A 27431-nucleotide genomic window follows, 5' to 3' on the forward strand; every position below is an offset into this window, starting at 1 on the left:
CATATGTGTGGATTCCACACTGTGGAATGGTACATGCTATTTGCATACACAGGGCACAGACTATAAACTGTATAGAGAATATAACACAAATAAAACAAAAATACGACCGCATTTGTAGGTATACTGTATGGACTGGGAAAGAAAAAGAAAAAGATATGAATCTTCTTTTTTAATTCTAGCCAAAGGCTATATCCTAAACGAAAACCTGAATCATGAATTAAATAAAAAATGGCCTACGTCTACCTACATACGTTGTTGAATGACATCAATCACATCGTCATGATTGGAATGAGTTTGGGTTTTAATTTAACCCCTGAGCAGAGCACTGAGTGCAGCCATCATCCATTAATGTTTACGCATTCATCAATTGCTCCATAAATGTTCAAATTATGATGACAGTCCCAGGCCATCTAACGTGGTGTCATAGCCACGGGCCACGAGAGGATGCAGGACTTCATTATGTTGATAGATCTTACTGAACATAACGGTGTAAAATAGTTTACAAGGGCACATATTAAAAGGGCAAGATGAGGAGAGGCAGTGCAATAGACACGCAATATATTGAAACAAAACATACTGTTTATTGGCTGCTTATCACCAGGTGTTAAATTGTGCTTTGTAACGACTATGGCAGGTTGATAGACTGTCTTGTCCTTATAGTGGTAGAAAAACATATTGGAGGATAGTTCCTGATGATGTGACTCTGGTAAGTTAAGGCTGTCCCCAACTAAGAATTTCTAGCCATTACAGACAGATACAACATTTGCAGCATCTTACCCGAACCTTCTCAGAACAAACAGCCTGCTCTGGCCCTCGCAGGCATCTGAGATGAAATGTTATACATTACAATGTAATCAAATGTATAACATTTGATTTACATCTCAGATTACATGAAATGAATTAATAGATTTAAATCACGGAGCAAGTACTGCTCATAGCCAAGCCTTCTAGAAGCCTCTAGATGCCGTGCCGTTCCTTACACACATACAATGGAAATGTCCAATTGAATTGGAAAAAGGTTGTCAATAGAAAGAAAAATCAGTACAGATAAGATCATGTGTATAGATGTATACGACGGTAAAGGCCACGTGGCATTAGTACTTTTCAAGAAATGTTTTGGGGGATCAAAGGAGCGAGCACAAATGGACCATTGACATCCATAGAGCATCTGCAGAGCATCTGCTCCAGTGGAGCAGAAATCTCACCCGTGCAAAGCGAGGGGCGCTTTACCGGCTCTCATCATCGCGACAACATGTCATGCCGATTTGCTCAGTGACGGAAAACAAACATTAAACTCTGCTCATTGTTAATGGCATTTAATGTTTGTGTTAGTGAGGAAAACAAACATTAAACTATGTCCATTGTCAATGGCATTTTTATGTTTGTCTAGGAAAGACAAACATTAAACCTATATAGGTCAAAAGTCAGACCTGTCTGAAGTGAGTGATGCAACAGCGCCCCCTGTTGGTACCCTAAACAGACACAGACAGACAGACAGACAGACAGACAGACATAGGGACAGACATTGCTGATACTTGAAGTGGTTGCACCACTTCAAAAAGTGATGACACTCGACTAACACAACCTTAGCTGACAAAGAGCCCACTTCGTACAGCAATCTAGTGGAAGAGCCTTCTCGGAACTTAAGCAACGTACCTTTGGGTGGGGAGTAGTCGTCGGAGTCCGTGTCACTCTCGCTGCTGTCCTCCACCAGGAAGCTGGGGTAGTTCCAGGACATGCTGACGATGCCGTCTGACTCGTGCAGCAGAATGTGAGCCAGCATGCGGCCGTGGCAGTCCATCACTATCACCTGTCCGTCCGCCGTACCAAACAACACCTGCAGCAGAAGCACCACAGCAGTGTTGATTTCGCAGACGAAAACTATGACGAGAAATGATGGTCAACTAGATTGTTTTAACTGATGAAAACTAAATAAATAGCTATGACGACTAAAACCAAGACTAAATATATAAATAAAAACTAGTGTTCCAGTAGAACTAAAGAAAATATATTTTATACATTACATTTTAAACTCCAACACAATGCGTCCCGTTGGGAGGCATTGTGTTGTGAGCTTGTAGAACGGCTATTTTCAGCATGCAACCAAGTGTAAAATCTGGATTATGACACCATCAAGGCACCGCCAGCATACATTTGTCGCAAAATCAACTAGTAGACTAAAATCTTATATTTAGTTGATTAAAACTAAAACCTTTCAATGAATAAAACTCAATGAAATTGTATTCAAAAGACTATGACTAAATCAACACTACTACACCACAGAACAACTCATCATCATAGCATAATTTCATGATAAAACTACAGAGGACAGGACAGGACAGAGAGAAACAGATGGGGGGGGGGGGAGAGTGAGTGAGGAAGATTGAAGATAAAGATGAAAACAGAAAGAACGAGAGAGGTGCTAGAAAGAAACGAGACGATAGATTGAGAACATGAGTGTACGGTGTATCTGCAAAGATCCTAGCTGAAAGTAAAGGCTAAAAAACAACATTATGGAGGCAATGAGGAACGACAGGGAAACATACAGATACTGAAAGCTCTGTGACGTCCAACCCAAAGCCGACAAGACCGCAGCACGTATAAGCAGAAACGGAGCCAAATAAAACCACTGTGTAGACAAGAGAGCGAGTACTGGCCGTCACTCAAGACAAACCTCCAGTGGCCATCAATCAATGAGGCGGATTACAAAAAGTGGCAAATTCCAAAGAAAAACAAACGTCCATCCTATTAGCAAAAATAAATAAATAAGAATACGTCTATTAGTATTACAATTAGCTGGACAAAATGCTGCAGGCTATTTGTATGTATCAGCATTATTCAACCTGTTCTGTTGTACTGTTCCGCATGTTTCCACAACATACTTACTGTCCATGTCTAACAGAAACAAACTTTTCAGTATTACCCTCATTGCTTCCAAGATCATCGGACTTCCCACACCCACACTTTCTGTTATGAACAATAAGGCCATCACACGGCTATCACATGACACTGATCGCTTTTTCAACCTCATGCCATCAGGTGAAAGATGCCATGGAAAAAGGTCTGTTTCTGTAGGAGTTTTGTCCCTGTACTGTGTTGTTTTGTTTGTTGTGGGTGTTTGAACAGACCTGTGAAGATGAATATCCTTCGGGACAATAAAGATTATTATCAAAACACAGTCAAAGACGTGTGTGCGTTACCTGCTGGTCGTCAGGTGTCCAGATACCACAGGTGATCTGACTCTCCAGGTTGATCTCGGAGGACCAGTGCCTCTGGCCACTGACTGAGCCCACCAGGACAAAGCCATCCCGGTAGGAGATGAGTGCCTGCGTCCCGTCATGGGACCAAGTGAAATCGCTCACCTAGGAAGGTAAAACATTTATAAACAGGTCAGCTAATGAAGTTGGTCAGAAAGACTGCAGTGCTTAGCAGTTGGGACATGGAACACAATAAACACTATAGTGACAATACCTAACACTACTGTGAGTGTATGCCTTTTGTATTTGTCCATTTAACAATAAGATGAAGAGCCATGAGGCTCCAAACGTCATGTACCCTGTGGTGAGAAAATAAAACCTTAAGCTTTTGGAGCTCAGTCCAGTGTGCGGACCTTTTCCATTTAACAATAAACCATAGCATAATTGTCAGACAGAGGACAGCAGGAACTTAATTGTAAACTAGAAAAAGTGAAAGTCAACACCAGGTCAGGAACATTCTTGATGTTTGGACAAAATGTGTAGGAGTATTATAAACTTACAAATGTGCCTCCTGGTGGTGCTATATAGGGCAATGTTCTGGGCTCATTCCTGATGTTATGCTGCGTCGCCGTTACAATATTAATGCTTCTGAAGAGAAATAAAGTTTCAGTCCATCGCAGCAGTCCGTTGCTGCTTTCCTCTGTCGGCAAAAATGGGAGACGCTTGTAGGGCTGCTGTGATTGGCCAGTAGTGTAAGGGCCACAGAGCTGGATTGAAAACGCAGAGGGCAAGCCAGTGACGTATGAGGGCCAGAAAGCACAGGCGGGAACGGCAGTTTCGCCTACTATATCAGGTCTATGACTTGCCGACCTGAACTGGCGCAATTTTTGTGTGCTTTTTGTTGGCGTGGAATTCTGGGAAATGTAATAATCTGGCACAGACAACAACAACATGCTAACGTCAAAGCGTGCGCTAGCGATCTCGCTCATGTCTTACCTGAGCCCCACGGTCGTTGACAAGCTCCACAGACCAGCGTCCTTCATACTGAATCCACACAAAGATCCCCCCATCAGTATCACATGTTGCCAGCTTCTGGAAGGGCTCGTTCCAACGCACCAGTACCACCTGGTAACACACACACACACATGACGTGCAGGAAGAATGCGAAAGATTTAGCGGTCATTCTCAAGATAATTCTGGTCGTCAGAGACCATTCCATTTCTCTTCAAATGTCCCTATCACTGGTGAGGTGATCCGCCTTTGAATAAAATCAAACTAATCGTGACGTGTTCGTAGGTCTCCCCTGCAGTCTGACTGTAGGGCTGAGAGACAGACAAAATCTAATATCATTATAATTTTTCACCAAATGCCTCTATATTGTGACGATATCGTATTGTGACAATATTTTTCATAGACGTTAAAATAGAAAAAATATTCAATCTACAAGCGCACGTGTCATTTGATAGTATAAAATAGGGCTTCAGTGATTAAAACCAGGAAAATACAACACCAGACAATATAGATATATTCCCCAGCCCTAACTCTGACCCTTGTACTGGTGACTTGTGGACGTGGATATGAATCTTGAAAAAAAATTACATTCTGTGCAAGATGGTGACTGGGTTCCCTAATGGTTAAGAAATCCCCACGACCACTGAGTATATGCATGTTCATCAACAGCCGTGCGTGCTGCCGCAAGTGTCCTTGAGCAGGACACCGAAACCCTGCCTGCTCATTCATGTAAATCGCTCTGGTTAAGAGTGTCTGCAAAAACAAATGCCTAAAATGAAAGATGTTATGCGCTCTACTACACACATTTCAGCCCCATCTAAATTTAGCTGCAGACCGGAAAGAAAGACAATCAAAAGTGGGTTAGCCTCATTTTCAAAGTGACGCAAAAGAGGTGCTATGATATCCTGGAAGTGTAAGATAATGAGTTTCTATTGCTCTATTCCCACCCACTGTACATCCTCACAAGAAACAACTCTCAATGCCCGTTCATTACTGTACTAGAGCAGTAGTGCAAGCGACAGCCAAACTCAACGCCCTCCGAATCATGACGGGATGCTTGAAGCCCACCCCTGTGTCCCTCTTGACAGTCCTTGCGGGAATAGCACACACCTGGACCAGGAAAGCCCAAAAGCAAGACTGGCACATCCTGCACAACACCACAACAACTCCAGCGGCTCCAAGCTGACTCGAGTCCCGCCAAGGAGGAGACGACCTGCCACGCCGGCAATGGACCACACTGAAACGCCCACGAACTGGGGTTGGTCGCTTCAAGGCATCAATGCAGAAGTGGAGCTTTGCGGACAGTGCGTTATGCGAGTGCGGTGACCCTGAGCAGACCGCCGACCATATAAATCACCACCTGCCCCTTATACAAACCACCCTCGGAAGCCAGCCTCTTCGACCTGGGACCAGAGATGCGGGTGTGGCTCTACGACACCGAGTTGGACCTCTGACGTTACACGAAAGAAGCCAAACACCAATCAGTCTGATAAGGATGGAGGGTCGCTGACTCAAGAGGTTCATGACTGGCTACTTTATCTGGTAGTACAGTCTATGGGTAGTACCCACAAACGCTTGCCCAGAGAGAACACAAGCGAGAGATAGAGAAGAGAGGTGAGAGAAGAGAGGCGAACAAATTTAGTTTGGAATCCTTCGTAGTACAAATAACTCTAACGTAATGTAAAGAGAATGGGGAAACATAGGGCAGTATCAGAGTGAGATCAACATAGGTGTGAATGCACACTGCAGTGGTTTAATGATCAGACAGACGAGCAATGGAGACTACTACCAGTCCCATTGTGGCAGCTGCGTCTCACAGATGTATGGGTTTCTGTACTGGCTTGACGAGGTTGACTAATGAAGAGATCACAAGTTCCACACCTTTAGACTGGAACTTGTGAACTTGTTGTTAGGTTAGGGTTTGAGGTAGGTTGTCGGACCAATAGTATGTCTAAACTAAAGCCTCTACCCTGCCAGTCAATATCCAGTATAGTATAAAGTATAAAGCAGTAAAACATGTTTTTTTCTTTTCTCTGTCTCTATGTGAAGTCCATATGCATGCTTTAAATCTCTCACACCTTTGCTACTCGCTTCCAATTCCCCCACCCCCAGCCCGGTGCCACCTTCCTCTGTAGCGTGACTCAGCCTGTTCCCGGAGGAATAATCCCAGTAAAAGCAGTTCCCCCTTCTCCTCTCCCTGGGAGCAGCACGTGGGTTCCGCACACCCATAGACACAGAGAACAGGCTTTTACCAGGGCTTAATACGCTGACTGAGTGCAACGCCTGACAGATCATTGGTTCAGAGTTGGATTAGCCCGGTCAGGTCTCACTTTCCCTAACCCACACGACACCACACCTACTAGCCATAGACCAAGGGGAGCGGTCATGCGACTTCACTTATCTTCTGAATGAGAACCCAAAAGAGAGAAAAGACATAACTTTTAATCTGACCATTTGACTCGTTACAAGCTAGATGCTGATAATTTGTGCTACCGCATTGCACTCTTATTCTGCAAAAAGGGTTAACAGTTACAGTTATGCCAGCAGCAAAGTCATGACGCCTATGATTGTGTGACCATAGTAAATCACACCTGAATACTTGGCAGACATACAGTACCTTATTCTTATTCAATCTAGTGGATCATAGAATACTGAGGGGGAATGAACTAATGAGGCTTTGCTGAGTCCATCTCTGAAACCCAAGTGGCAAGATGCCATTGCAGATGGCCCCAGTAATAGACAAAGTCAGAATGAGGGTCAAAAAACTATCCAGTGTCAGAAATACAAAACAATATTTGTAATGAGTAATGATACGGTCACTAATTCAGGTACTGTAACAAACAAACCAACCAACTATCCTTATAACTACTACTATTTGTTGAATTAGTTTTTATGTAAAAGCATAGTACAAAGTTCTACAAACATCCTAGCAAGAAGACGATTCTGTAATAAATCAGCAATGCTGAGAATATGCATCACTGTCTTGCATGTTGTTGACGTATTGAAACGGTTCTATGCAGTCCAATGTTTGGCCTCTCTCACCAACATGGGCACACACACTATCATGCATGGAAACAACAGCTCATATGTTTAATACAGACAACCCAATACATCATCAACTCCCTGGAAACCTCAAGACACGTTATTTTGTCCCACAGGGCTCAAACTGACCGGCTACAATAACATTCATCGATCTCCTGGCCCTGGGCCCTCAGTCAGAGGTGTGTGCGGTAAGGTGATCCGTGCGGTAGATTTACAGTGCTCTCACTTTTACTCCCAGTGACATAAATCCTAATGCTACTCTATAGGCCTATCCAAGCCACCGGGGAGGCAACACAATGCGACTAGGGCTGCAGCACGGTCCCCATGTTGCTGACCATATCCACACACACACACACCACAGAGAAGCCTGGCCATTATTCAGCTGCAGCGGTCACCTGATGGCTGCAGTAAACACAGTAACACATAGTAACGCCGCGTCGCTGGCTAGCTCGGGCCCATCGTTTACATTGTAAACTTATTTATCATGCAACATTTTGGTTGATTCCACATGGGATTATCTGACCCAATTAAACTCTACTCTACATCAGGGGTCCTCAACGTTTTTGGCTGGGGAGCCCCGAAAATACTTTGTCTCGCGACAAACACATAACATTGATGTCACCAAACAACCAACTTAGCACAGTAGTTTATGAATACCACAGGAGTGCATGTGCCCACTCCACTCTGCACCTCCCAGCATAATCCCTTTCCCTGTGTTTGTGTGTGTGTGTGTGTGTGTGTGTGTGTGTGTGTGTGTGTGTGTGTGTGTGTGTGTGTGTGTGTGTGTGTGTGTGTGTAAATGTGTGTAAATTTAGCCCAGCGTGGGGCTTAGTGTGAGCTGGTCAGTCAGCCCGTAGGGGGGACAGCTGACAGCCTAACTGTGACGCTGCGATTTAGGGGATCAGACGTCACATGGAGACAGACAGGATAAGAGTGACTGGGCAGTCACAGAGGCCGGATGGCCTAAGACAGTGGTTCCCAAAGTGGGGTCCGGGGACCCCCAGGGGTCCTCGAGGGAGTTCCAGAGGGTCCCCAGCTAAATGATAGTTTGTAACCAAATGGACCCTTATGGGTCTGTAATTCTGAGATAGAAATGCCATTACCGTAATAAAAAGAGTGGGGGTGAAAATAAACGGAATCACTGCTAGATGCGTAAAAGTCTTCTCTTATTGGGGGTCTTTTCATAACATATCTCTTCAAATGGGGGTCTGTGGGCTAATTAGTGTCAATTTTGGGAACCACTGCCCACTGTTCCCGCATGTCGGATCTGCGTGTGCATCCCCATCAGCACATGGGTCCAGCCACGGTGCACAGGTCAGTCGCACCAGTTTGGTAAACGCAGCTTTTCCCCAAACTTAAAATAATCAGACAGTGAGTATGTATGTAGTTATATTTTGGTTTGAAACATGTAGGCAACACAAACTAAGTTTCTGAATGTGCTGGGTTCCGTTGTTTCATGTGCCTTCTAGTCTAGGTCATAAAAGGAATGCAATTTTAAGGGAAGCGCTGCGATTTTGGAAGAAATATTGAAGAACTTTATAAAGTTGAATGAAAGTGGGCCAAACTGGAAACAAAGCAGCAGCTATCTATACAAGCCAACCGCTCCCCATCTCAGAAACTTTCCAGCAAAACACAGATACAACTGCACCTGTAGGGGAGGACATGACTGTGCGGTGTTATGCAACACGTCCTCTTCAGGGATGGATTAGCATGCTAAGGGCTAATGCTGTAAACGCTAAGCAAGTCAAGAGCCACTGGTATACAACACAAGTTCACACATTCTCTTATGGTCTGAGCTAAGGTCTGAGGTCAAGAGTTTGAGTTGTGGCGACAGTGATTTAAGAACACAAAGAGCTGAAGGGATGAGGTGGCACGAGGAAAGCAAGGGTAGACACTAGACAGACAGACGGTTGGAGGATGGAGCTACAGTATAGTGTTGCTGTCAGGCAGAAACCTTGTACTGTACAGCATGTCCAAAGGAAAATTACGGAAATGGAAAAAAAGCTCTTGTTAATTTTAATTGGTTCTAATCATTGGCTCAGGAATGTGACAAAAACTAAAAAAACATCATGAATTCATGGCTTCATTGGGGGTGTATTTTTGGGGTGAACCTATATACCTAGAATAGCCCATCTATAAGCTCACAACGCATTGAGAACTTGTAAACACTCTTATAGGAAAAACATTAACACATTTTAAAGAAAATAAGCTGTATTTCAAATTCCCCACAAAACCACAACTTTGCTTTAATCTTTTTTCATAAATCAATTACATAAATTGGTTGCACCCCTAGTTAAAATCAATCCTGACTGACCACTGTTCCGTTCCGACTTGTCTAAGGAGATCCATTTTTAACCACGCCATAAAGGTCCCAGATCAGTGGCTGTCCCCGTGTGCCTTCGCTACTGGAGATGTACACTGATTTATTCATGGAGTTCCGTCAGGAAATGACTTTTTAAATGCATGGAAACGTCATAGGACTCATCTGGGAGTACAGAGAGGAAGGTGGGGCGGTAAATAAGTAATACTCGGACATCATACTGTACCATTAAATCTTCCATTAAATAGCACAGAGGTAAGTTATGACAGTACGAATAAGGGCAGATAATTGTATAGTTTACCACCATAGAAGTTATATCTTGGTCTAAGACTGTGCTAGCCATTTGATCTGATCAGTATATAGGCCACGTAAATTCAAGAAAAGGCACTTATTTAGTGACATTGACAGTAAAGTGGCAAATAAGAAAAAACCCCTTTAAGTCAAATACCATTTGTGGATTAAGGCTTTAGACACCACATATTTGTATTTTATCAGCCTCTACAATCACATGACAAAAAAGGCAATTCAGCTATAGAAAAGTCTAGGAACGAGTGAGTGCGTTTGTTTAGTTCCGTTTAAAAATACAAAGTCGCACACCAACCATTTACAGTACATATGCGTCACCGACTCAAACGCAACGCTTCCTCTCCTCTCATCTCTCAGCTTTTGCAGTCTCAACACACATACTGACATTCTGCTGAGGCAGAATGCGTTTCATATTTTTAGCAGCAAAGGTAAAAAAATAAAAAAGGAGAAAAATCTCCCCTTGAGACTCATTGTCACGTAGTGCTCTACTTTCTCTCACATTGCGCAACAGAAATAAAAGTCCAAATGGCCATTCAGACTCCCAGCAACTAAGTAGTATTGCCACTGGTATATGGTAACAGACTGGTACCATATAAAAGGTAAATGTAGACTGCAAAACAGACATTTAAATGGCAATATAGAGCTTCACAGCGAGTGTCTGGTCAGGGAGCGGATCAGTATTTAGGCCACTTAAACCAAGAGAAGGCCTGTGTTTGGTACATCCAACGACCCGAGGGTGTGCAGTGCACGCCGTCGAGTCGGTCAGATAGGCGCTTGTCCAGAACTGCCAGAAAAGGCTCTGGCAAATTCCCCACACCTGTCCAATTCGAGACAAATTTCACGTATGTGTACATACATGAAATCTCTACAGACATTTACCACTGCCTATATATGGGCCTATCGGGTTTGTTTGGTTATGTCTAAGTCAGAGTGACTTGGCCGTGGTCCGCCCGCCAGTCGGCCGACCCTCCCATTAGGCAATTTTATGACGTCATCAGCAATACTGATATTCTCTGATGTCAAGTTTCTGCAAAAATAGACATATCACTTTTCATCTTTATTTTAGTGTGACACTACTGACACACACACACCATGTGGAAAAGGTCAGCAATTTTCATTTGTTGAAATTACGATAAGAAATAGCATCAAAGCATCCATTTTCTTTCCAATATCCCTTTTTTGTCTATCTCTGGAAATAAATATTTTTAGACCATAAGACTTTCTGGCTTTCTTGATGGCTTAAACTGCCAAGTGCTGTTGTAGACAGGGGGGTTTGAGGTGCGCGTGCACAACACAAGCATGTAGAAGAATTATATGCACCCCTAAAGATACCAAGCAAATAAACATGTAAAATAATATTGTGCTAATTGATTATAAATTAATTTAAATGTAATACTGTAATGAATTGCAGTAATAACTTTTTTTAACGTGTCCAAACTCCAAAGGCATAAGGCCTAAATGGCCTCCATGAAATGCCTGCCCTGGGGAAGACACAAAGATGGTTGGAAGAAAACAACACAGATGAAGATGTGAATGGCAGCTACGAACATAAATGCAGGTAAAGCTTAGTATATTGCACACTTTGAAGCTACTAGCTTATAATTATACCTTTCAGGGCTGTTGAAGGACCCTAAACAAAGGACGAACCCTCTTTATTTAGGGACCTTGTGCAATCTTCTCATTACCTGTACAAGAGTTCTTTGAGATGTCCACCTCAGTGGGTATCACTATCAACTATCCAGAGAAATCACCAGTTTACCAACTCGCCATGATTTAGTGCATTTTAGTTTTACTTCACCTTAATTTAAATTGGAGAGAGAGAGAGAGAGAGAGAGAGGGGATGGTTGTTTAGAGTTAACACTAGAGAAAGTAGGAATGCTAAAAGTTTAAACACCAAAGTTTCACATACTCACCTTTTTATCATCATCTAGCTGACCATTTAATTTCACAAAATAACTTGATCACTTTGGAAATGAACTATAACATCTGTGGGGTTGACATACTACACTGATGAAGACAGCATGTTAGAAGACATTGATGAAAGATTTTTGCCGTAGCGACTTGGTAAACTGTCGAGATCTCCGGTATCCCTTCAGTGTGGCCACATAACTTAGCTTCACTAAAGCTCTTCTAGTGAAGCAAAGTGACTCTTGTTCAGCCACCTCTAGAGAAGTTGTTCTCAAACGTTTTCATGACATGGATGGACCCCCAAATGAATGTACCTGGCCTCTGCTTTTTTTTTTTTTTTCAATAGATCTACAAGCTAGATTTTACAAGCTCACAACGTACAGTATGTAACGCGTCGTGATCTTGTTGCAGCTATTTTAGCTACTTCTGCGTGACAAAATATGGGCAAAATATGAGTTATTAATGCATAACCTCCTTAAATATGAGGTTTCTGGCTGAGAGCAATGATACGTTTCTACCTTAGTCCATACATGTGCACTAAGGTTCCTCTGAGGCAAACTTAGGGTGAAAGGTTCCTTTGAGGAGAGATGCGAGTCCTCAAAGGACTCGTCATCTTTGGAGACTGAACACCTGACCCACAATGTGGCTGTGCCCCGTTTGTTCTACAGGACCTTCATCTATTCTGTATCATCCAATAAAAGACAGCCAACTTATAAGCTTGCCTTTTATACAAAGCCCATATTGGCCAAAGTCCAGAAAACGCATCCATTCAGACATTCACTAATTTTAAAGTGATCCCAGGACACACAGTTTTAGAAAATCAGTTATAAAGACATTTTTTGGGGGGGGGGCGCCATCCTGGCTCTCAGACATGACATCATGTGGCAGCCAAGTCTATGGACTTCTGTTTGCTTTAGGCAGTGACGTCATGTGGCAGCCACAGTGGGCGCCCCTCACTTCACGCAAGTGTGATTTTTGTATGCTGCTGGCAACACTGACCTTGGCAGGACTTGACTCCGACTGGATGAGCTCATGTTGCATTTTAGTGTACCGTTTCATAATGGGTAAATAGGAGCGAGGTTGATTTGTGTGAAAAGGACACTTGTCATACACAATGACAATGCTGAATATGATGATACTTTAGAAGAACATGTTGTGTCAGGGGACACCTCTACATTTACTGCTGAAGGATCAGCGTTCAGGGTATAATGAGTAGGATTTGTAGGTTACGGCATGTAAACATGTTGCGGTTTGCAATACTCGTGAAATACCAGGGGTCTTCAACATTTTTCAGGTCAAGGACCCCTTAGCTGAGAGAGCGATGAAGCAGGGACCGCCACTACATAATGTATAAAATTGAGTTGCAGATTCAACTTTTTTATTTAAAGATTTCATAGATTCGTAGACTTGTTTGACAGCACTAACATCAGTGTTGTCAATGTCACATTAATGTAAAGAGCAAAAAATACTTTTTTGAATAAACACTAAAGCCCTCATTTATCAATGCGATTTACACCCAAAAATAGGCGTACAGCGAAATCACCGCCATTTTCATCATTTATCATTCCAGCGTGACTTTGAACTTTGACGTAAGCCACGCTAAATCTCACGTCTGGTCGGGAGCTGTCGTAGGCTTTGTCTACAGTACCTACACCAAGCGGATCAGCATTGTACAGCTGACTGCTTTAACGTGCTCTGCGCACTTCTTAAGAAAGGGTTAAATAAAAACCGTTTGGATTGTAGTTGCTTTGTATCTTCAGGTCACTGGCTTCCATTAAAATGAATGGGAGTCTGTAGCTTTGAAGCAGTCAATCTGAACGTAGCATTAATCTGTGTATAGACACACCAGCTGTGGTGGTTGCCATCTGTGTTTTGTATTTTTAAGGTAGGTACTACCGTACTAGGCAGGCTTTATAACTTAAGTAAAATTGGTTTGTCCATCTGACTGTGCTTTTGGTTCTAGCAGGTTGGCAACATCCATGTCGCTTGGATTATGGTCCGTGTTGCGCCATCAATCTATGTCGGGCTTCAATTAATTACACCTAACATGCTCAACACTTTCTACATGGCCATCTTATTTATTAACAATATGACATGTTACATACTCCTAAATGACGATTGGAGTTGATATTTTTGTATACATTGAAAATTACACTGTTATACCTTTAACCACACTGACCCTGCCATTTTGTGGATGTCATCATAGGTGAAAAATCTCAATATTTTCTAAAAACACAGAGACACACGAAGGAATTCATCTCAATACCACTTCCCCTTTTCCACACAAACCTCCTTTCTACAACCACAGCCACCCCACCAATTCCCAAGCCGATTGGGTTCCTTGGGTCATCAGAACTGGGATATCGATGTGAGTGAGCTGATATGTCATAACCTGACAGAATTCATTAGGCGGTGTAATTTCCAGACTGTCAGGGACACCAAATTATGCACAGGGTGGACAAATGATGGATTTCATATTTCCCAAAGCGCTTATTTATTGCTTTATATCAAATATAGAGTGGAGAGTGGAAAAGACATCATCAATTTCAGTACTGAAGTTAGTGTAAGGGAGGCGGATATAGTGGATAATTCTTAGCCAAGTCAAAGTGAGAAAGACAAAAAAAAGCTACAAAAATATGCCATATTATCATGCTAAACAACATGGCAACCAAACATAGAAGAGTTGAAGACAGAGCTGAGTCGAAGCTAGTTAAATAATAGTGGTTATTGCCAGTGTAAGTCACCCTTGGTACTGAAAGAACTTCAGGGAATCTGGAAAAATAAAATACTGAACACATTATAATAATAACCTACAGCACCCTTAAGAATTTAATTCACATTAAACCTTTTCCAACAAAAAGGGTACATATACTGGGGGGTATAAGGTGGGTCTGTTCTCCCCTGCATCACTGTGAACAAAACAACAGGCATATCAGCATTTGGAGTCTATTCAAGTGGGCACAGTCCCACAACATATCTGCTGTGCTTCACTCCCTCTCTGCGGGGCTCCATCCACTCTCCAGTCAGCTGCCTTATGGAATGCTGACACAGCACCTTGGTCCATCTGACCCACAGTAACACATCCACTCACAGTAAAAACACAGGGGCTGTGTGTGAGAGGCTTGCTCATGGCCAGCACTGAATGCATAATGCCTACGTACTATATGATAGCGCAGTGCTTCTCAAATCTTTTAAGGACCCCCATAACTCTGAGTGTGCAAATGGAACCAAATGGATCCATTTGTTACCATTTGAAATTTTGAACCCTGATGGTCGCAGCGGGGAAAAAAATGCAGCAATGTGCAAACACATTTAACATTACTCAGCAGATCTTTACAATCAGAACATGACATTGGGATCATAGGAAACTTTGACAGCATTGCTGCAAGTGTTTTAGTAAGTAATTTACACTATATTTTCATTCTTTCCGTTTGTGTCCTGTTGAGTCTACTGAAACAGGTTGTCTATATCTGACGTTTTTTTTCCAAAACAACCATCGCTTACCTCACTATTGTGTCCTCTGAGGTTAAAGTTGATCCTCTGCGGGGTGGTGCGGTCCCTCCTGCAGTGGCTGGATGTGAACGTAACCCCAACCACTCCTCTCCCGTTCCCGGTGGCCAGCCAGCCCTCCTCGTAGTATCGCTTCCTGCAAACAGGCCCGTCACAATTATTACATAATCGCCTAATCGCAATTATTTGAGATAATCGCAATTATTTTTGCATAATCGTCACAATTGTTTATGAAAATGTTCGTTCATACGTTTTAACAATTAAAATATAAACGCATCGTGAGCTTCATGGGACTATTTCCACTATTTGTAAAAAAAATTAAAGAAAGAAAGAAAAAAAAGAAAGAAAAAAGGTATAGTATATGACAATAATTTCTTTGTATAGTTCAGTAATTTGCCATATCTAGTCTGTGCAACAACGTTTACCTAAACGTTAAACAGAAATGTTTTTATTATTATTAATTATGTCCAATAGGCTACCAGAAACACAATAAAGTCGTCAATCAGAGGCGTCACTAGCGCTACGCAGACAACACAACTGAGGGGCCCAGAGGCATTTGGGGCACACGGCCGCCCACCCTGTCGGTAAAATAAAATGATAAATACATACAGAGATGAAATGACAGTTGAGTTGATCAAAGTTTGGCGGAGCCACACACCATAGACAGTATTCGGCACACACGTGCCCCGCCTCCCAACAGCTCTGGTGGAGTGTAGGCTAAATTAGCATGAAGGAAGTCAGAAGTGGCAGGTGTGCAGTGGGCTTACCCGAGTCCCAACTGCGGATGTGCTGCTCTGTTCACAATCGCGACAGCCAGGTAAGTTCACAAATCGTTAGCCTCATAGGATAAATGCCTAAGTCATTTTTTGGCGAAATTGAGATTTCTGCCTACAGGTGCTCTCCTGGGGCTGCTGCATCGTCCTGGATCAGCGCCTATGTCCTCAGCCAATCACAAAGCTCACTATCTTCAAAAATGATGATCTGCCTAAGTCACTTGTGTGATTTGAGCATTTTTACATTGCCGCCTAACTCACTTTGTGTGACTTGGGCATTTTTACATTGCATACACAGCAAACAACAGTTACTCTAATAGACCCCTAGGTGTTTAGTATGGAGTTAACATTACTCTAATAGACCCCTAGGTGTTTAGTATGGAGTTAACATTACTCTAATAGACCCCCAGGTGTTCTGTATGGAGTTAACATCACTCTAATAGACCCCCAGGTGTTCTGTATGGAGTTAACATTACTCTAATAGACCCCCAGGTGTTCTGTATGGAGTTAACATTACTCTAATAGACCCCCAGGTGTTTAGTATGGAGTTAACATCACTCTAATAGACCCCCAGGTGTTTAGTATGGAGTTAGCATTACTCTAATAGACCCCCAGGTGTTTAGTATGGAGTTAACATTACTCTAATAGACCCCCAGGTGTTTAGTATGGAGTTAACATTACTCTAATAGACCCCCAGGTGTTTAGTATGGAGTTAGCATTACTCTAATAGACCCCCAGGTGTTTAGTATGGAGTTAACATTACTCCAATAGACCCCCAGGTGTTTAGTATGGAGTTAACATTACTCTAATAGACCCCCAGGTGTTTAGTATGGAGTTAACATTACTCTAACAGACCCCCAGGTGTTCTGTATGGAGTTAACATTACTCTAATAGACCCCCAGGTGTTTAGTATGGAGTTAGCATTACTCTAATAGACCCCCAGGTGTTTAGTATGGAGTTAGCATCACTCTAATAGACCCCCAGGTGTTCTGTATGGAGTTAACATTACTCTAACAGACCCCCACGTGTTTAGTATGGACTTAACATTACTCTAATAGACCCCCAGGTGTTTAGTATGGAGTTAGCATTACTCTAATAGACCCCCAGGTGTTTAGTATGGAGTTAGCATTACTCTAATAGACCCCCAGGTGTTTAGTATGGAGTTAACATCACTCTAATAGACCCCCAGGTGTTCTGTATGGAGTTAACATTACTCTAACAGACCCCCAGGTGTTTAGTATGGACTTAACATTACTCTAATAGACCCCCAGGTGTTTAGTATGGAGTTAGCATCACTCTAATAGACCCCCAGGTGTTTAGTATGGAGTTAACATTACTCTAATAGACCCCCAGGTGTTTAGTATGGAGTTAACATTACTCTAATAGACCCCCAGGTGTTTAGTATGGAGTTAACATTACTCTAATAGACCCCCATGTGTTTAGTATGGAGTTAACATTACTCTAATAGACCCCCAGGTGTTTAGTATGGAGTTAGCATTACTCTAATAGACCCCCAGGTGTTTAGTATGGAGTTAACATCACTCTAATAGACCCCCAGGTGTTCTGTATGGAGTTAACATTACTCTAATAGACCCCCAGGTGTTTAGTATGGAGTTAACATTACTCTAATAGACCCCCAGGTGTTTAGTATGGAGTTAGCATTACTCTAATAGACCCCCAGGTGTTTAGTATGGAGTTAGCATTACTCTAATAGACCCCCAGGTGTTTAGTATGGAGTTAACATCACTCTAATAGACCCCCAGGTGTTCTGTATGGAGTTAACATTACTCTAACAGACCCCCAGGTGTTTAGTATAGAGTTAACATTACTCTAATAGACCCCCAGGTGTTTAGTATGGAGTTAACATCACTCTAATAGACCCCCAGGTGTTCTGTATGGAGTTAACATTACTCTAATAGACCCCCATGTGTTTAGTATGGAGTTAACATCACTCTAATAGACCCCCAGGTGTTTAGTATGGAGTTAACATTACTCTAATAGACCCCCAGGTGTTTAGTATGGAGTTAGCATTACTCTAATAGACCCCCAGGTGTTTAGTATGGAGTTAACATTACTCTAATAGACCCCCAGGTGTTTAGTATGGAGTTAACATCACTCTAATAGACCCCCAGGTGTTTAGTATGGAGTTAACATCACTCTAATAGACCCCCAGGTGTTTAGTATGGAGTTAACATCACTCTAATAGACCCCCCAGGTGTTTAGTATGGAGTTAACATTACTCTAATAGACCCCCAGGTGTTTAGTATGGAGTTAACATCACTCTAATAGACCCCCAGGTGTTTAGTATGGAGTTAACATTACTCTAATAGACCCCCAGGTGTTTAGTATGGAGTTAACATTACTCTAATAGACCCCCAGGTGTTTAGTATGGAGTTAAGATTACTCTAATAGACCCCCAGGTGTTTAGTATGGAGTTAACATTACTCTAATAGACCCCCAGGTGTTTAGTATGGAGTTAACATCACTCTAATATACCCCCAGGTGTTTAGTATGGACTATGGAGTTAACATCACTCTAATAGACCCCCAGGTGTTTAGTAGACATGTATTAAAAAATGCCTAAGTCACAGATTATTTTCTTGAAAATGGCCTAAGTCACTTTTTTTTGTTATGGAATGACTCTCATGTTTATCTTTTTGTAAAAAACATTTTGTTAACCCCTCAGGAAGCCATTGTAAAAATCTGCATTAAAAACTCTTACATACTTGCGAGAAAATGTGTTTTTTCTTATTATCCGAAAATCATAAAAAATGACTTAGGCATTTATCCTATGAGGCTAACGAAATGTAAGTTCACAAACTGCCCACTGTGCCCCGCTGTTTGTCGCCTGTCAGGGCACCCGCTGACCAGCCTGCGTGGGGGCCTACTGACGTCTAGTTACGCGGCTGTCGTAAATCGCAAGTATTTGTATACAAATAATCGTCAAGTAAAATGCCATGATCACGGCAGCCCTACCTGCACACCGGCTTCTCCTTCTGGCTCTTGGGCACGCGGCCCTTCCACGACAGGCAGAGGATGTTGGAGTCACTGCAGAGGACCGGTCCATGTTCCACTGCCGCGAACATCCTCCCCGACGCCTGTGGAAGTATATAGGCATGTCACAATTATTACATAGTGGCCTTCATTTGGGATAGTTGCGAATATTAGGGGATAATATTCATAATCGTTTTCCATGTTTCAATCTTTTCCAAACATTTTCCAAAAATAGCAGATCATAGGGTTGCACTGAATATTCGGCTAAAATGCATATTCGGTATTCGGTTCGGTTCATTTTAGAGCCGAAACCGAATAATAGTCAAAGAACAGGGGTTACCTTTCGTAACCTATACTGTTTTGTTGTGATGACATGATCAAAATGTAATCATGTCTTTTGCCATTATCATGAAGCTCCACAACAAAGGTTCGGCCATGACAGCAATGATACAAAAACTGGTAAATGAAATAAAATAAATGATAATATAATAATAATATTCGGCCAACCGTTTCCTATATTTGGTTTCGGCCAAGAATTTACCATTTGGTGCATCCTACAAGTTATCAACACTGTGAGCTTGTAGATCTGCTATTTCCACTATATATATATATATATAAAGATGAAGATAAAATTTATTATTTATTTGCAATGTTAAATGCCCAAAACAAAATTGCATTGTTAATTGTAATCATTTACATGACAAATAGTCATCACACATGAAGTAAAATGACATGATCGTAACCTGACCTGAGAGAAGACCGCAACTCTGCTCCGACCGGACCCGGACCACAACTATCCAGGACAGCGAAGCTTTATAAGCGCTTCTCCTCCCTGCCGGAGATGATCACACAGCGGCAACGGTGCATAGTAGCAATAGACTTGAGAACGTCCCCTCTCGGACTGTCCGATTTTGAATAGACTTGTTTATCGATGCCGTTCTAAAACCATATGCTTAAGCAACACACAGTGACGCTTGTTTGCGACTTGGGCTTATATATATATATATATATAATATTACTGGACCGCGAGTAATAGATGACAATGTAGTCCACAATCCACATTGCATAAAAAGGGGGGGGGGGGGAAGGCACGCGTTCAACTAAGTCATTGTGATGAGCTGCCGTCGTGGTGCGTGATCAATGACAAGGCGACACATTACAGTACAAGATAAACAGTCAGATCACCAAACCAAAGCACTTTGTCAGTCTCCGTGCAGCACCGCACAGCCGTGGAATGGAACAAAAACAAAGATCAACCGAATCGACACGTCGAAAAACACTAGGCAACAAAAAAAAATCCGTGTCCACTTTTAGATGTGTAAACCAGCCACCGTTTGTCCGAAAACTCCCCAAAGCTTCCAATTAAGTTCGGTATGATCCATTTGTTTTCCTGTAATGTGATTTTCTCCAGTCAGAGCTGCGTGAGGAGGAGCAGGGACTCCTCGTCAGCTGTCAACCCACAGCAGCGCCGCTTCGCCCGGCAGCGTCATTACGTCAACCTGCTGGGCGTCGGATGGGATCCCATGGAGGACTGAGGATGGAGTCAAACAATAACACACAACAGAACAATCTCTGTGAACAACCGCTGTCAAACAATATACAAACACATCACCATGTACAATGACGAATTGTAGCGTAGTAGCGACTTATTGACTAATCGGCGTTGCATTGGTTGTTAAATCAAGGGTAAAAGCAAAGGAAATTCGGGAGAGTGTCGTGAAAACAGAAGTTTGGGGTGGCAGAGGGGTTAAGGAAAGAGAGAGTGGCAGACAGATACAACTACAAGGATGGACAATAGATTGACAAAAATACAGACACTAGACTGACTAGGATAGAGACAGACAGACATACAGACAAGGATGCAGATTGAAAGACATATAAATAAGGCTACAGACAGATAGGCTATAAGGATGGAGATTGACAGAGAAGATTAGAGCCACAGATACAAGTCCCAAATAGTCAGAAAGGATAACCAAGGGTCCCGAACGGGGCTAACAGACAGACATAAGGATACAGAATGATTGAGAGACAGGCAGATGCATCGGCAAATTATCCCTGAAAGACCCGAGCAGTGTAGCCTACGTCATTAGACAATAAAAGCCCGAGAAACACTGGACTTTATATCTACAGCTATGTCTACCAGTTTAGTCAGATTATGTATGAGTGCAGTTACACGATCGCCCATAAATACAACATTTTAAATCAGATTAAAACATCAATTTAGAAAACATGCATCAAAATCCTTCCTAAAAACAAAGACAACACAAAATACATCCGATTATTGTTGCGCAGCGGAGGGGGGGGGCGACGCTGCTTCCACTGCCTGCGAAATGCACTCTTCACTCTTCATTTAACTTACAATTCAATTTAACACTCATGATCTGCTGTGCATTGACTAGCCGAGGATCAAAATAAAAGCACCCATCATCAACCATCATTGGCTATACCTCTTAGCAGCCAGCTAGCCGGGAGGGAGAATGGCAACAACAAACAACAATACACAGTGCCCTCCTCCTCAGTGTTTAGTTCATCCAAATGGATTTGATGCCATTTGAACACCCTCACCGAAGGGCTAGGCAGGCTAGCCAACTCACAAAGAATGCTAACTGACTAGCAACTATTAGCTGAACCTGAACCACCACCATCATCATCCTCATCATCACTGGCATTCAGCTAGCCTCTCTCTCTCTCTCTCTCTCTCTCTCTCTCTGTGGCTAGTAGGTTAGCTTCATTGGATGTTGTTGGGTCTTGAGAAAGGGGTTTCTGTTGATTCATTTTAAAAGATACATTATCTAACAAACACCAGCGCGAGACATCATGCGAGGCGTCAAAGTGTTAAAAAACGATAAGAAACATGCGGTCAATAAAAGCTGATCAATGATCAATGGTCCCAGTGAAGAGCTGCTATCCTTACCTCGTCTTGCCTGTGTGTTCCTTCCTCTGCTCTGCTCTGCTGCCACTGGAACAGTGGAACTGGCAGGGCCCGACCCGACCACCCTGTCACGTGACTGAGTGACACATGATGATGATGGAGGGAGAACGTGATTTCTGATCTGTGCTGCTTGCCTTTATTTATTATTATGATCATTGATGAGACACATGCAGTATGTATGTATTTTCTACCTTTTTAACGTTTTAGTAGTTTTAGGGAGAAAAAAGTGTCAGTACAAACTGCTAAAGGATACTACTACTACTACTACTTAATAATAATAATAATAATAATAATAATAACCCCACCCCTTACCACAAACAAACATAAAAAACATAACATAATATGCATTTAACCCCTTATGGACTGAATTAATTTCTAATGATGGAAAAACAAATATTTGTGTTTCTGCCATCAATCAGATGCTATATTAAGTTAAGATACTCAATTTGAATTTACTCCAAACAATAGATATAAATGTAGGTGTCAAATTTGGCACAGTAGGCTATTAGGGTAATTACACTATAATAATAATACTAATAATGGATTGCATTTTTATAGCGCTTTTCTATGCACTACGTGCTTACTCAAAGCGCTTTACAATGGTCCATTCATTCATACATTGGGAGGTGAAGCGGCGAACAGTCGACGCCAGCGTCCTCACTTCCCACATTCACACACCAATGGTGGCAACCACTGGAGGCGGGTGAGGTTCAGTGTCTTGCTCAAGGACACTTCAACATGTGAACAGGATTCGAACCGCCGAAGACACAGACACACAGACACAGACACAGACACACACGCGCGCGCGCGCGCACACACACACACACACACACACACACACACACACACACACACACACACACACACACACACACACACACACACACACACACACACCTTTTTTAAATGGTTTCTTGGTTTAAAAATGAAAGGCGGTGGACATGGTGCATTGGTTTATTTTATTGATAATAATAATAATGAAAAATAAATCTCTGCCAACTGCCGAGTGGTAAAACGTGCAGTGGTTGCCATAAAAAATAAAGGTTGCACCCGACGATGGCGGTGTCGTCTGAGAATTTCTGCAGGTGGCACATCTCTGTGCAGTGTCTAAACTCTGCCGTGTACAGGGTGAACAGAAGGGGGGGCCAGCACAGTCCCCTGGAGGACTCCTGTGCTGCAGGTCACGGTGGCAGATGTACTGTCCCTCAACCTGACATATTGAGGTCTGTCAGTGAGGTAGTCCATGATCCAGGCCACAAGGTGTGGGTCAACGTGTCGTGCATACAGGTCAGTTTGTCTTTCATATTGTCTTAAAGGCGCGTGAGAAATCAAAGTAAAGTATCCTCACAGCACCACTTTCCTTGTCCAGGTATGTGGAGGCCTGATGGATAAGGTAGAGGATAGCAGGGGAACCTGGGCATGTTGCACCTGAGGTCTGATGAAGTGTAGAATCAGCCTCTCCAGTGTCTTCATAAGGTGAGAGGTCAGTGCTACAGGTCTGAAGTCATTTAGTTCACCGTGTCGCCCCTTATTGGGTACCGGAACGATACATGACGTTTTCCACAGTGTGGGAACCTTCCCCAGACGTAGGCTCAGGTTGAAGATATGCTCAGGTAGGCTCAGGTTGAAGATGAGCCCACATTTGGCTTGGGGGTGGCCTTATATGCACCTGCGATGTTGGTATAGACATTGTCCAATATATTATCACCTCTCGAGGGGCAGGACACATGTTGATGGAATCTGGGTAGGACAGTCTTTAATTTAGAGGTTAAAGTCTGCCTCTGGGAAAGTGTTCTGTACTTTGCTAATTGCTGCATATAACTTTCATTGTTTCTTTAGCATTTGCGTCAGGTGGGATATAAGCTGCAATTATGATGATGTTCTTCAAACTAAAACAGGTGCCGAATTTTAGACTTTAAAAGTCTCTTTTGTCCTTTTATGTTTAAGAACGGAACACAGCTTCAGTGTTCTGTCTTCATTGGTCCTGTTTTACAAGAGAAAATAAATAAATGAAACTGACACAAACAGAAAACAGGCGCTGATTTCCAATGTTTACAGCTTGGAGTATTTATAGCCTGTTTACAGACATTCAGAATAACGAAAAACAGGCCTGTGTTCTGTTTCATTTTATGTTTAAACATGATATTTTCTTGTTTTCTCAATTTTATTTTGAAGAGAAAAACAAATGATACGTTAGTACCCGGACCATTATGTATGGCATGTTTTTATATGACTTATCAAACATGGTAGCCTATATTTTAATGTCCACTGAGCTGTGGTGGCTTGCCTACACTCTCTCAATGAAGTGAAGTAACTCGCCAGAATGTGAAGGGGAGTCGCCCCGGGTAAAAGTGGCGAGTCTCCTTGTTACCGCTTCAACCAGTATAGGCTACCATCCAGTCCGCATGGTGGCAGCATTGGCAAGTCATCTCGTTCGTTCGTTCTCGTCTCTCAAACATCATGGCTGCCCCCATGGATGTCACTCGGCAGATTTGCTCTTTAGCAAGGATTTTCGCAGGAATCTCAACATTGGTAACGTTGTGGTATTATATTGTTATACTTCTCCACACTGTCACAATAATGTGTTTTGCCGGAGGAAGTTTTGCGTTAGGAATATTTAAATAAGTAGATTAATTGTTATTCTCCCAGTCTTAAGGACATGATAGGGTAACCTGTTATGTTTCTAGACTAGTTCTGTTTTTAAAGTTTGTTAATGTGTAATTTATAATTATTTTAAGGGAACAAGAGGCCTGAACTGTGGAGGTAATCGGAGGTGTATAACCCGGCGGTATAGGTAAGCATGCACCACGGCTTGTGTTTTACAGTCTATGGTCTTATCCCAATTCAAATGCAGCCATAATAATACTATAATAACTGTTACTATAATATATTGCACTGACGTTGCTGTTATATTTGGCTCTCTTGCCAGCGAGGATTGCAGCTTTATAGTTAAAAAATAAGAACGTAAACTTCGATAGGGGTAGGCAACCTTATCTCAACATTGCTTGATTATTATTTGTATTAAATTGTGACAACATCCTTGTAAAATAGATAGAGATGCATGGTTCCATCATTTAGAATGTGTTTTGGTACAGGAACATTTAATTTAACCCCAAGAAGGCTACTTCTTAGGCAATAAAATCAACTCCATATGAATGCAGTCCAATTCCTTAAGTAGATTTAATGTACTGAGAACTATTGACAGCTATCATGTAATTAATTTGAAACCATTCTTTTCCTTCAGACCACATCTCCCACTGGCACCAACAGCTTCCTTTCATTCGGGAATTGCATCTTTGTCGACTCCGTCATCGGTGAGGCATTATTCTTTTCTTACCACAGGCTGTTTATGTGACAACTTGAGATTCTAAAATAATGTCTTTTTGCATATTCTGAGGCAATTAAGTTCATAACCACATGGTATTGAACATGTAGCTTTAGACTATAAGCTTACATTCATGTTTGTAGAAGTATATCTTTCAATACAGGACACAGTAGAGGCATGTACACTATATACACTATGCTTTTGAAGTTATTCCACAGCAGCAGTGATAGTCTGACATTTCTCACCAAGGACTTTATTTCTTTCTCAGATTACAGTCACAGAAGAACCAGACACTCTGTTCCAAAAGGTGTCTGTATTAGTCAAAGGTCATGACAAGGCTGTCTTGGATAGCTACGAGTTCTTTGCTTCTCTGGCGGCCAAGGAGCTTGGCATTACTCTCAGCAAAGTGTGAGTCTCAAGAGAACATTCCATGGTCTTTCCACACACAAAGACAAAATTAACAGCAATATTAATTCATCATGTCGCATTTTAAATTAATTTCCCCCCCCATCTACCTTAGTTTTGAACCTCCCAAGGACATTGAGAGGTTTACACTTTTGAAGTCAGTCCACATTTTCAAGAAGCATAGGGTCCAGTATGAGATGAGGACACATTTCCGGTGCATTGAGGTAAGGAACTTGAACTTACCGATTTATACATTGTTGTATTCCGTGTCACGCAGCGAAAATGGCAATCTATGTATTTTCGAAGCGGCACTCAAATAACTAAAACATGTCTGAAAGTCCAATGTTCACTCCATTAATTTGTGATATGGGTTCATTGTTTAACAACGTGTGTGTGTGGATCAGAACATGGTTGCCATGAATACTGATGAATTATGAGACTCATTGTACTGTACCTCTTCTCCCTCTCTAGCTGTCTCGTTTAACAGGCTCCACAGCACAAGTTTACCTTGAATACATCCAGAGGAATCTACCAGAAGGTGTTGCCATGGAGGTCTCGAAGGTATGCCTCTATGAATTAGCTCTACACCAGAATCTGTTTTAAGGCAGGGAGGGGGGAACTAATGGTAACCTAATTGTCAGTAACATTTCTTCTTTTTTTCAGGAGCATGTACAGTACTCTCCAAAATTAATACTAGGGATTTTACACAAGTTTTGTTTTTTTGTTTCAGACGGCTATGGAAAAGATTCCTGAACACATTCTGGAACCCATGTGGAAGGACCAGCCCACTGACAAGAACTCCATTCTATCAGAACATTCATGAACAGCTGCGATTGTATTACCTCTACACAGTGTGTTGGGGACAGGCCGCAGTAAAATATAAATAACAGGCCTCAGTAAAACACAAATCTTTAATCTAAAGTTTCAAGGTGTTAATCTGAATACTGTATGTAGAAAAAAGGACCAGCACAAAAACAATATAACTTAACAATAATAACAGTTTATTGAATAATCTGATTACACAAACTATAGGTCAAAGCAAAGTTTCACCCTGTACGAAATTACATTAATACACAGTACTCGTCATAGATGCTAAATGCAGCTGAAGGTAATGAGTGTTTCTTTTCGATGCTATGTATGTACTCATCCACTTATTTAATTATACCATGCAGTCCACCTAAATGGAAGCAGATGCATTTGTTTCTTCACTCACTTATTCAGTTTTTTCCTTTAATTCGTCACCTGTCTGTATATAAAGAATAGAGAGAACCTGCTCTCCATCCCTCTCTTCTGACTCAAAGTGTGTTCTTCTCTTACAGCATTACTCATTTATATCAGGCCGAGACATACACAGGTATTGGCTCTGATGCTTGAAAAGCATTACATCTAAATAATTGTCTGGAAGGCCACAAAAATAAAGGTCTGATCGACGTTTGCTGCTGCTTCTTTATTTAAACATCTTCCTGTAAAAATAACTGCTTTTCAGAGTTTGGGGAAACTGACATGTCATACAAGTTTACAACAGAGAAGTAGTTCGATTAAACCTGCTTGACCAGTTTTCCTTTGCAGTTATCTGAGCTACTGTAGGTCTAACTATTCAGGAGCTCTATTTATTTGGCTCTTATGTACAGTATAAGATAAGCCCTCAAACCTTCACAGTATCAGCAGGAAATATATTTGGCCTGATGTGATTCTAATGTTTTATCAGT

The 27431-nt window shown here is 42.0% G+C and overlaps 2 protein-coding genes across 4 annotated transcripts in view; one reads left to right on the top strand and one right to left on the bottom strand.

The window, feature by feature from the left end:
- tulp4a (TUB like protein 4a) overlaps positions 1 to 22014 on the bottom strand; it is a 42351-nt gene extending 20337 nt beyond the window's left edge. For 2 of the 3 annotated variants that reach the window (XM_083790966.1, XM_083790964.1), the window contains exons 1-7: positions 21975 to 22014; positions 19809 to 20591; positions 19043 to 19164; positions 15289 to 15430; positions 4194 to 4322; positions 3201 to 3362; positions 1657 to 1837 (exon numbers count right to left, since the gene is read on the bottom strand). In XM_083790966.1, coding sequence (XP_083647092.1) covers positions 1657 to 1837; positions 3201 to 3362; positions 4194 to 4322; positions 15289 to 15430; positions 19043 to 19152 — 724 coding nt within the window. In that variant the 5' untranslated portion in view covers positions 19153 to 19164; positions 19809 to 20591; positions 21975 to 22014. Of the gene's footprint in view, positions 1 to 1656; positions 1838 to 3200; positions 3363 to 4193; positions 4323 to 15288; positions 15431 to 19042; positions 19165 to 19808; positions 20592 to 21507; positions 21648 to 21974 lie in introns of those variants that run through there. The other variant, XM_083790965.1, reaches the window with a different exon arrangement.
- Positions 22015 to 24404: 2390 nt separating this feature from the next.
- mrps10 (mitochondrial ribosomal protein S10) lies at positions 24405 to 27157 on the top strand. Its single transcript, XM_083790986.1, has 7 exons — positions 24405 to 24524; positions 24731 to 24786; positions 25237 to 25306; positions 25586 to 25725; positions 25838 to 25946; positions 26194 to 26283; positions 26453 to 27157. The coding sequence occupies exons 1-7, from the start codon at positions 24453 to 24455 to the stop codon at positions 26543 to 26545; spliced, it is 630 nt and encodes a 209-aa protein (XP_083647112.1). The 5' UTR covers positions 24405 to 24452; the 3' UTR covers positions 26546 to 27157.
- The last annotated feature ends 274 nt before the right edge of the window (positions 27158 to 27431 follow it).

Source organism: Protomyctophum parallelum (assembly GCF_964188405.1).
Source record: "Protomyctophum parallelum genome assembly, chromosome: 19".
Classification (NCBI taxonomy): domain Eukaryota; kingdom Metazoa; phylum Chordata; class Actinopteri; order Myctophiformes; family Myctophidae; genus Protomyctophum; species Protomyctophum parallelum.